The sequence below is a fragment of the Ochlerotatus camptorhynchus genome, unplaced genomic scaffold, assembly GCF_037179485.1.
Source record: "Ochlerotatus camptorhynchus isolate MF236.1 unplaced genomic scaffold, CSIRO-AGI_Acam_v1.1 ptg000064l, whole genome shotgun sequence".
NCBI classification, from domain to species: domain Eukaryota; kingdom Metazoa; phylum Arthropoda; class Insecta; order Diptera; family Culicidae; genus Ochlerotatus; species Ochlerotatus camptorhynchus.
In genome coordinates this window covers 74,190-85,693 of record NW_027040554.1, presented here as the reverse complement: position 1 = coordinate 85,693, position 11,504 = coordinate 74,190, and the positions used below count along the sequence as shown (strand labels likewise).

Sequence of the window (11,504 nt, the reverse complement as noted above, 5' to 3'; positions counted from 1 at the left end):
ACATTAATTAAATAATTACAATATAAAACTAAATTCAATTATTACTTTTTTTGTACAAAATTCACTAAACAAAACGAACAGACTACGCGGTATTCAAAAAAAACTACCTTAGCTACACTGTACAAAGAAAGAAAACGTCTTAATAAAACTTCTGAAAATAAAACTCACTCACTAAGTTTAACTACCTTTTAAGGCAAGGCTAAAGGCACAAACAATTTTTAACGAGAACTTTATTCGCGCACTTCTGTTCACCAGCCGATTCGAAAGCGAAATGGACGAGTCAGAGTACCTTTCGCGGGGAAGAAAGTTCCTAATGACATTCTTCTTTAGAAATTAAGGTTGTCTTTTAAAAGCGATTCTTTTATTCAAAAATTGCGAAAAACTAATCGAATGGCGAAGTATTCCATGACGCCTTCCGCAAGCCTGTGCAATAAAAGCTACTATCTATGAAGATGAGCTTTTTATAGCAAAAGTTTTATCCAGGACACCTAACCATAAATAACGCGTAACTTCGATATATAACTTTATGAAACGCACGAAATATTTCACTACTGAATGAAATCCAAATTGAAATTTAAATAATGAAATGAATTTTATTTTAAATTTAGTTGAACTTAATCGATAAAATATTTACAGAAAAAAAAAACCGCACAGCGTTACACATTGAACTTGGAAATTGAGAAACTAGAAGTTTCAATGGTTTCAGAGAACATCAGGAAAGTTTAGAGAATTTAAGGCAAATTTCGGAATCTTCACTAAAGATTCAGAAAACTTCGGGCTGTTTAGAGATCTTTAAGTCGTTCGCAATGCTGAGCTTCAAAATTGTTTCAAACTTCTCGATAGTTCTAAAATTTTAAATGATCAAAAATGAAACTGCAACACGATTAGCGCAACTCGCCGCTTAAAACGGTGTTTGGTATTCATCCCTACATATGTGTCCGTGTGCACATTTTGTTTGCTTCGTTGATTCGTAATCCAGCATCAGGTAACGAGTTCGAGCCGCAAGAAGAGGTCCCGGACGATTCTGCTGACGAAACATGTAAATGAGGTATGATTATTTATGGAGATCACTGATCACCTGATGGTCCTTGGCACAATTTCTGAGCAACCTGGTATCGTGGGTGAATATATGAGAGACGTAATTTAAATTTTTGTGCAGTTTAAGGTCTTCAGAATTATACTTAATCAACCTGAAGACATGAGAACATCCTGAGAAGTTTTTGGAGATCTCTGTTCAGCTGAAGCTCTTTAGAATATTTTCTGAATCATCTGGTATTATGAGAGAATATCTGGGAGATGTGATTCGAATTGTTGTATTGTTTTAAATCTTCATCAGTACTATTCTGTTCAACTTGATGTATTGAAAAAGTATCCTAAAATACATGGAATACTTTCTGAGCCAGGCAGTATCATATGAGAGAATATCTGAGAGATGTGATTTAGATTGTTACAATCAGCTGTCAAAACAAAACTAAAGAAAGTATCGCACTGAAATTTGGCATGTCTGCCTAAATATCAACGAACTACAAGCGCATTTTGGCGGTGATACCTGTTCAACCTGAAGTCTTGAAAAAATATCTAAAGGACTTAATGGAGATGTGAGAACACCTGAAGATCATTGGAATTATTTCTGAGCAGCCTGGTATCATATGAGAGAATATCTTCTTAATGTAAAAGACGCAAGCGCTTTCATGAACTTCTGTGAAGATCCATGGATTTCCATGAAGTTCAATAATATACTATGAAATTTCCAGAACTACTATGGTGTTCCCTTATCTTTTATGAAATACCTATCACTTCTTTGAAATTATCTGAACTTCAATGATCAAGTACAAATTCCTCACAGTGTACTGTCCTCTATGAAGTTCTCCGATTCTTTTGTGAAGCTCTTCGTTATTTAAATGAAATTCTCCTCAATATCCTCAAACATATCAGATGTTCCCAAAAACTCCTGTAAAATTCCCAAATTTCTATTGCATCCCCTCAACTATTATGAAGTTCTCTGAAAATTTACGAGAAACATCAATAAATTCATCCAAAAACATTTTGAAACAGACTTCCATTCGTGTTTTAAAACCGCTCAGAAATAAAACCGAATAGTCGAGCAGCTGCAAATCTGGTGCAAAATAGTGCTCGAATAATGAAACTGCAACTCAGCATTGTGAGGGTTGAGTTTCTGTTCTAGTTTAAAATTGAAACAGACCATATAAATTACAATCGCATTGCGAACGGCCTAAGGGCAGTTTTACTAACTTCAGAGCAATTTCAGGAACATCATCAGAAGAGCAGCAAGAACTTCAGGAAATATTAGAGATTTTCAAAGGGTTCGCCAAAATCGTAGGAAGAAGCAGGGCGTCACAATATCAGCTTCAATCGACCAAATCGATGCGACGAAGAGACTGCTGGCTTTCTTTTTCTGTTAAAGGCGAACAGCTTCGCAGCATTCTAGAACCTCAATCGGCGTGCACAAACAAATGTTCAATCGCTTGTCTCTCTTTCTCCCGTCGCTCCATTGGTCTTCCTTTCAAGCTCCGTGGAAACGGATGAGCGAAAGAGCGCTCGACTTTGATAGTTTTCTCTTTCATGAAACCCATCAACAGAGGTTTCATGACGTATATGACGGAAAATGAAATTACATATTTAAAGCATTTCTCACGTGAAAACACTTGAAGATTACACGTAATATGTTTAATTTATCTTCCATCCACATATTTATCTAAAAAAATATTAACGAAAACGCGACATAACCCATTTTAAACAAATTGAAAGAGCGGTGATAGAGTGTTCGTGAAAGGGGATTGAAATCCATAATGAGGTTTCGTTTAACTAGAAAATCAACGTTACTTACATTGAAAGCGATGAGCAAAGCAACGACGAGAAGATCCACAGCCAGCGTTTCCTTCTAAGCGTGCTTCTTTTTCATTATCATTTCTTGCTGATAGTCTAGCAAGCCGTTATAGAAATGAAGCATTGAACACGTTTGTATGAGAGAAACAAAACTCGAGTTCAGTTTAGAGCTTCGAAAATGCAGAGGCCTGGGAAGAAGTTCCGATGTGCGGGATACTTCTGTGAAATGTTGGACATGTCAGCTTCAACTTCAAGGCGGATCCATCAGCTTCAAGGAAACTGCAGTAGCTTTTTAGGAGTTCTTGTTCTATGACTTCAGAGATGTCCAGAAAAATTCAGAGATGTCATCTGAGTAGTCTGCAGAACTTTATTCGAATTGTGGAAACTTTTAAAAAAACTAGATATCCAGGGAAACTCAGAGATCTTAAGGGCAGTCTCAAAAAATTCAGGAAGGAAAATCTCCTAAATAAATACAACCAACCAACCAACTTCAGGAAAGAACAGACTTTTGGGGAAGTTTAAAGATCTGTAGTTTTTGGGAGAGGATACTGCATTTTACTAAGATCTGTAAATATTAAATTTAGTACAGTACCATGAGCTACTGGAATTTTTTGAAAAACTATAGGAAGTTCCGGAAATGTCAGTGATGTCCAGGGAACTGCAGTTTAATTTTTCAATGATTTTTCGAGTATGTCGAGGATTTTTTGGATATTCCGAGAATTTCAGAAAAGATCCAAACATTTCTGGAAAACTATGACATTTCATGCGATTATTTCAGAAGAGACTCTGTCACTAACATTTGTTGAAAACCCGGTTACAGAGATTTTCCATTAAGAACTCACTGATTAATTCCTCATTCTTGTTGTTCTTCGGGATTCGAGGTGATAATCCTGAAGCTATAATCACTCTGGTTAACATCCACTCCTTGCAAGACAATAATTCAAGTAGACTGGCAACTCTCTCGATTTCGCATACGAACGTTATGACACAGGCACAATTGTGTCATCTGCCGCTCAAAGGTAAAAACTCCGAACCAATTATCAAAAAGCAAAGCTTAAAACCTCTGAAGAAAGGTTTGTGAATTTGTGCACTTTTCTATGCATTGATTCTTCCTTTGCTCAGGCGCAGCGCCACTGTATCTGTCACTTGTATTCTCGCAATGTTGCCAGTTTTCACGCCAAAGTCAAGAGTTCAAATCGCATCCCCGGAGAAGTCACGAATGATCCGAATAAAAATAACCACTTTAGCGATTACATACTTTTGCTGGTTGAATCTGCTGGAAATTCTCCTGTCAAATTATGAATTGAAAATCTAAAAAGTAAGCTAGTGATATTCAAACCCGCAGATTTCAAGGGTTTCAAAACATTATCCATCCCGTTTTCAAAGGCTCACGGTACGTATTTCACATGGCTTTTGCTATGGACGATTCGATGGACATGGTTATGGAAAATTCCGCATTGCAACTATTGTCAATGCATTCAGCAAACCATCAGGCAGGAGGCTTTTACATCGGACAAGAAGTAACGACGCGGAAGACTTTCCCCGAGGCTTGGATTTGGCATGACTACTCTAATGAAAGGTTTGTTCAGTTAGTTGCGTTATGTTCGTATCTTGTTGCGTGGCGTTCACTTGTGTGTTGTGGATGCATGATGGTTTTCGCAAGTTTTCATTGACGGGATGCTATTTTGACAAATTCAGTCGTACATGTCAAATATCTACGCGATCTCGTAAATCAAATCATGATGCCATCTTATGCAAGCGTTATACATCACATTTATGAATCAGTTGAAAGTAACGACACATTCAATTCAGTTTCGGAACACTTAATTTTACAAGACATGTTTCCATACGTTCCGTTATTTACGTCAAAAATGATTTGCGTCACGTGTGATAATAGTTATTTATAAGTGAGTGAAAAGCGAACGATACTCTTTGCCCAAGGAAGTTGAGAAATTGTTCAACTAGAATAAAAATCTAGACCGGACTGCAAATCAAACTCCAACCCGAAATACTATACCATGCCTTAACTGACTAGGCAATCTGAAGACCCTTAATATTTGATATACCTTCACGGCCAATGAGATCAACCTAAATTCGAGTTCAGTTTAGTCATAAGAGCTAAAAGTGCAGGAACTCAGCGATGAGTAAATTTGCCTCATGCTTTCCTGTGGAAAACCTCAAAAATCAAGCGGAATGTTTTCTCAGTATAGGAGTACTACCAGTAGAATACCAAATATTCTGGAATTTTTTTGCTTCAAAACCCGGAAAACCTGGAAAAACATGAGGGAAATTTACTCATCGCTGAGTTTCTGCACTTTTTGCCATAAATCGCAACTGAACTTAAATTTAAGTCGATCTCATTGGGCGTATAAGAATATTGAAATTAACCATGCTTATCATAATGCATCGTTGAATATGGGAGCTTTGGTTTCTATTGTGAACTTCATCAACTCACCTCAGATGAACCAGATCAAGAGAAAATATATATATTTTTTTTAAATGCACTAGCTATATCTTAGAGAATTTATTTAACATCACTTCTAATGAATTGATAGTCCTACACGTAAGTTGGTAAAGTGAGGCCACGGTTCGACGGATCTCAAAACAATTATCCCTCCCCTCCCGTTTTCAAAGGCCCGGGATACGATTACCACATGGCTTTTGATGTGGACCCAGATATGGACATAGTCTTGGAGGACACACTGATTGAACAATTGCCAGCAATGTCATATGCACCGGTCAGCCTCCCTGCAGCTGGCTTTTCCATCGGGCAAGAAGTAGCGATCCGGAAAACTTTCCCCGAGGCTTGGATTTGGCATGACTACTCTAACGAAAGGTTGGTTCAGTGAGATGCGTTATACTCTTATCTTGTTTTGTGGTGTTAACTTGTGTGTCGTGGGGTGGTATGCATGAGGGTTCGCACAAGTTTTCATTGATGGGATGAATTTCTGACAAATCCGGTCGTCCATACCAACTATCTGTCGCGATTCTCTGCATTTTTTTATGACTGTTATATGAAGAAATAAATCTTATCTACTTAATAAGGTTCCCCCGTGTATGACAATTACGCTTCTCCGGGCATAATGAGTGGCATTCAATCTTATCAACCACCTGTCGAAAACGTTATGGTGAAGACCGGTCCCAAAGGAGTTGAGACAATTCGTAAAACCTTCCCCGAGGCTTGGATATGGCATGACTATTCCAAAGAAAGGTTCGTCTTTATTTACTCGAAAAATGTCAGACTCTCTTTGCATGGTAAAAGCATTCCAATGCATGGATTTTGAAGGATCACTTTTCTGCAGCTAGCGATTGTTGAATTAAGCATGTTTGTTATGCCACTATTATGTTTTTGGATGCCTCCACTTTCAAAAGGACTCCTATATGAGGGGTTCTTTTATAACTGCGATTATAACACTTATCTAAATGGATCTTTGTAAAGAGTGAGTTGCAATATGAACTGAATTTAAGTTCACTAGATTATTTTAAAGTGTTATCAATGCAATATCAAGGTAGTTTTGACACAATTTTTCAACGAATAGCTGCTTTTAAATTGGATTGATACCCAACTACCCGAGCAAAGTCGGTTAACAAAATGAAAGCAAATCTATATTAAAGTTAGCAGTTCCCATCATAAGGAAAACTCATTTTGATTTCAATTGTCACGACATTAGTCTGATACAATATTGTGCTTTGATTATGCAGTCAAGACTTTATAAATGAAAGCAACTTAACTTGAAGTTCTGCTGTTAACGTCTTGTTTAAACTTCTGTCGTTGAACTAAAGCTTTTAGTTCTAACACATTTTAAACCATTCGTTATTTGCCCGGGGTGAGATTTGAGCTCAAGTCTTTTAGCGATTTACCCCAGGCCCATATTCAGTTAAATATTATGAATGCAAAATCAGAAATCAAATTGATTTCATTGAAAGCACGATTAGTTTTCCGTTTGATTCAACAGTGTAAAAGTATGCTCTCATTTTTGCTGTGTTAACCGTTAAGTCAACCAAAATTAGATCAACCGAAGAATTCAAAATAAGTTACATCATAACAGCAAATTTTGATCCAGCTTTGCTCGGGTATAAAGCACCTCAAAGAGTAAAAGATATATATGTTTGTACTGTGTTGATCGTGCCTGACGCAATCTTGATGTGACTTCAGACTGGGCCTGGCTATACGAGGATCGGATCTTTGGTGGTTCAGATTTAGACATCCGGATGGAAGATAATGGAGCATTTTTTCTCGCCGCTGCTGTGGCTGCGAATCCTATAAATGATGTAATCATAAGGAAAACCTTCCCCGAATCTTGGATTTGGCAAGCATATTCGAATGAAAGGTTGGTTCCTTTATGGTTAAGATCACGCTCAGTGTTAGGTTCAATGTCGTGACTAACCTACCGAAATGTGACTTGTTTTATGTTTTATCGTCGTTCGTGATTCTTAGCATTGGTGATCCTATTGATCATAGCAGTAAGGTGAACATTCACATGTTATGAGCGATTAACCCTTGGTCTCTATTGTATGTTTGGTATTGATTGTTTCGATCATTTCGTTATATTTTTGAAGCATCTCCGGCGTTGGAATATGACAGCATTTTAGGCATCAGGATATCTGAAGATGAAGGTAATGTTCCAGTGCTTGTACCTGCAGTGGTGGTTCCCAAAGTTGGTGTGACCGCAGATGTAATAATCAGGAAATTATTTCCCGAGACTTGGCTCTGGAAGGCATATTTGGCTGAAAGGTGGGTTTGCTGATTGGTTATCAATAATGTATCTTTCTTCTTCTGATGCGGTAGACACTGCCTTATCGTTGCGATTCAAAGAGCTTTGCGAGAATGGGTATTTAGAAGCTTGGAATGTTTTCGCCAATGGTGGTATAAGTTGTTAACACTACATTTACTTCCCTTTGTTTCATAGGAGAAATAATCTTTAAACATTTCAGCCGAAATAATTGCGTATTAGCAGTATTCTAATAAAATTAAATTTTTGGAAAATTAGAGGAAGCAGTGTGGAAAATCACTAATGGTTGTTGATTTGGTTTCTTAGAAAAAATATGGTTCTATTTGAATTGTTAATAGTTTGATGATTTTGGATCAACGGTATTAACCAATTTAATATTGATTGTTCACGAAATCCTTCCCATCAACAAATCCGGAATAAATGGTTTTAAACCATTCCTTGATCAATGCTCGCACCGTCGTATACTGAATCTCGATTGTCTCCTTCTCCTTACTGACAAATGATCCACCAGGGTTGGCAAAATCAGAAATCAATTGATATTTTGCCGCTCTCATGCGCTCGTAATATCACGCGTGACATTAGAACAAAATATCATGCTTGATATTAATTTTACAAGCTCCTTTGATATTGCGAGACTATTCACAATGTGCAAAAATCAAGCTGAGAGTTGACTCAACGCAAAAATGATTCCATTGCACATCGTTTTTTTTAGAAAAAGAAAGTATAGTTTGCTATCTCTTTTTAATCTTCATCGATGGCAGACGCAAAGGGACTGCTGCAAGCCGTTATGGAAGTTTCGATTGCATTCGGGTGTAAAGCAAAAATCATTAAACTCAATCTCACCACAGTTTGGTGAGATTTACAGTTGCTGAGTTTTGTTAGCTTGATATTCTGAGCTGCGATATCACAGCTTGCAAAATTAACCGCAGTAGTTTGCTTGTTGATTTTTGTCTACGAAAATCAAGCGTGATCTTGGGCGATGGTGAGATTTGATTTTTTGATATTTTCCCAACACTGTGATCCATTATCAAGTAATCAAAAATATCTCCAAATGACAAAATGAGAAGCGATCAACGAATCGAATGATAACGCTATGTCAGAAGTGGAAAGCAATAATGATATAATCTTCTTCCTTTTTTTCATGACAAGCAGCCCGTGCGACACAGCTCACTCGGGGCGGTAGAAGGAAACGAGCAAATTGTTGGAAAGCTGCTTCACGAAGTTAAGCCGAAGATGATACACGTGTGTTAATGGGATTTTTTTTGTTATGTCTTTTCTCGATCCAGATCAAGCTATGTCCTCATCCGTGTATATTGCAACAAAGCAGGCAAGCAATATATCATTATCCTTCTACAACTTCGATCACACTATGTTACAGAGTGAGCTTGTCATGGTAGTCGTAGTAACCGTTTTGTCTGTATCGTTGGTTGCTTTATGTGTTTGGATTCGCTGTCCACTACTCATGTTTGTCAATCTCACTGTGACTTTGACTTATTAAGCATCTTTGCCTACTTGTTTTGCGGTATAAAAATAAGGACAACTTTTTGAAAAGCAAGGAACGCCTTTGAAATTGAGTTATTAACGAAAGAGATAGTAGATAAAGAGAATCGATCAAAGCAGATAGGACCTTTTGAAATGTTCATCGAGATTTGTTTACATTTTATGTGTGATGAAGAATTGACGTTTTCTAGTGAAGTCAAATGTTTTCCATCACAATTCGAAGGTTGTATTGGAAGGATGTTTTGCAGGTTTGGTGAAGATTATGTTTAATGTTCATTTTCATAAATTTCCTATGCAACCTGTCAACATTATCATCATCATGCAGTGGTGACATCTATGATGAATTTCTCACCCATGAAAATTGACTGTTGTCGCGTCACTTTTCAAATAGACCAATGTAACATATCCACCATTTTGAGAAAATCGAACTTGAAGTTCGACAGATTATTATTTTAACTGTTTAGAAACAATACATTTTGTAATACTATTTTTTAATGTAGTCAGTGAATAATAACGTTGAAAATTCAGTAGAAACTGTAAAATCACAATTTTGATTTGAATTTCATGCTACAATATAGCAAAAACCACATAGGACGTTTTGACAAGTCGAGTTGTGCATCGGACATGTTACATTGGACGATTTTTCTCAATGACATAATCAATGAGTGTTACATTGGACGTTTTGTCTACATGATACTAGATTCCCTTTCACCGATTTCAGAGTATAGTACCTAACTTTAGATTGGCCCCGCCTTTGGAAAATGGGCACCTATCATATAAGGCAGTCCGAATGACCGAAGTAACAATCATATACCCATCTTTTCAAACTGTACATTGGACTATTTTTGATCAATGATTGTTTTAAATAAATGAAAGTAAATTTGGATGGATGTTTTTGTATCACATACAATGATAGAAGAGCAATAGTTTGTATCGCTTAGCTCGATTTGTTTATATTTGTTACATTGGTCTATTTGAAAAGTGACGCGAGTGGTCTCCGGGCTTGTTTTGGTTCGTTTCTCTTCCGCTGCGCCATAGATAGAAACTAAAGGCCCAAGCGAAATGACAGTGGAAGCGGAACGGCAGCAGCAGTGGAAAAGCCCGATCTGGATAAGCCTACTTATCGGATTGAAAACTAGTTAGAACCAAATCGACATCGGTTAGGCTTCTTGATGTCATTTGTGACAACTGCCAAACTTTCCGTTTCCGTTCCGCTTCCGTCCACATTGCGTTTGGGCCTTAAAGTCCTTTAAGTATAAGTATGAACGTCTGTCAAAAGTAGTTCCAATCGATCCGTCAAAATGCACTGGTTTGCTCCAGAGACGATGTTTAATAAGAGACGTGCGAAGACTGACACCAAAAGTTCCAATCGAACCGTCAAACGCGGTTTCAATCGAGCAATGTAAATATATAAACACGAGCGCTTCACGAGAAAAGCGTGAGGAGTATTGAGATGGCGGTTGAAATTTTATTTTTATGATTTAAATAATTATAATTAAGTTTGCGTATGAAAAGTGCTATATTGGATACTATTGGACTTTTGGAATACAAATAAAACACAATTAAAATCTTTTGAGATTCATTGTTTATATACACATCAATGACAAAAAGCAAATATTTTTAAAAAATATACAAAGCCGCTGATCGACTGTTAAGTTTTTTAATAACTGGAATGAAAACAAAGTCAAAACATGTTGAACCTATCATCTAGTTTTAAGTGAACATCGTGACAGTCTTCAAAAATAGTGATTTGCAACAGCATCATCAAGGTAGCTAACTGGGCTGGAATATTATTGTTATTCACCCGCTTTATTATCGGTATCTAGATGAACATTTCAAAAGCTCCAATCTGCATTGATCGATTCTCTTCATCGGCTTTCTCTTGCTTTAATAACTCTGGGCGCTAGATAAGAACCACCTTTATCAAACTATGTGGTGAAAATAGCGCGAAATCTATTTTCATAGCCGTGGTCATCAAAAGAAAAAAGTCGATAAAGAGAATCGATCGATAGAACCTTTTGAAATGTTCATCTAGTTATGTTCTCACGAAATCACGCATAGCATCAGGTCCTAAGTAACATTGATCGATTCTCTTCGTTGACATTCTGTTTCGTTAATAATTTGAGAACAAAACCGTTTCTTGTTGTGTTTGTCATATTAGATGCTAGATAAAAGCCGAGGGGGCGACTCTATCTAAGATGCAGGAAATTTATTGATTTGCTACTGTGAGATGCACTCGCGTTTAATAGATAGAAACACGATTGATTGTGATTTTAAAGATTTCCTGCAATGATGTGTAGAGCGATGCGAGTAGATGGATTTAGATGCGAAAGATGAAAAAAGATTTTTCGTAGATTGATTCGCTAGTGTGCGATTTTTCGACCATTTAAAATCGAGATTTAGATGTGTCGCACCCCTCGATAA

At 37.1% G+C, this 11,504-nt stretch overlaps 1 protein-coding gene across 13 annotated transcripts in view; it reads left to right on the top strand.

The window, feature by feature from the left end:
• LOC135697020 (thioester-containing protein 1 allele S3-like) overlaps positions 1-11,504 on the top strand; it is a 71,580-nt gene that overhangs the window by 30,597 nt on the left and 29,479 nt on the right. Inside the window, exon 8 of one of the 13 annotated variants that reach the window (XM_065216581.1) lies at positions 7,004-7,178. The exons of 9 other annotated variants lie outside the window; for them this stretch is intronic. In XM_065216581.1, the coding sequence (XP_065072653.1) occupies positions 7,004-7,178 (175 nt within the window). Of the gene's footprint in view, positions 1-4,233; positions 4,427-5,481; positions 5,684-5,892; positions 6,059-7,003; positions 7,179-11,504 lie in introns of all 13 variants that reach the window. 3 more of the 13 variants (XM_065216582.1, XM_065216572.1, XM_065216575.1) reach the window with 3 other exon arrangements.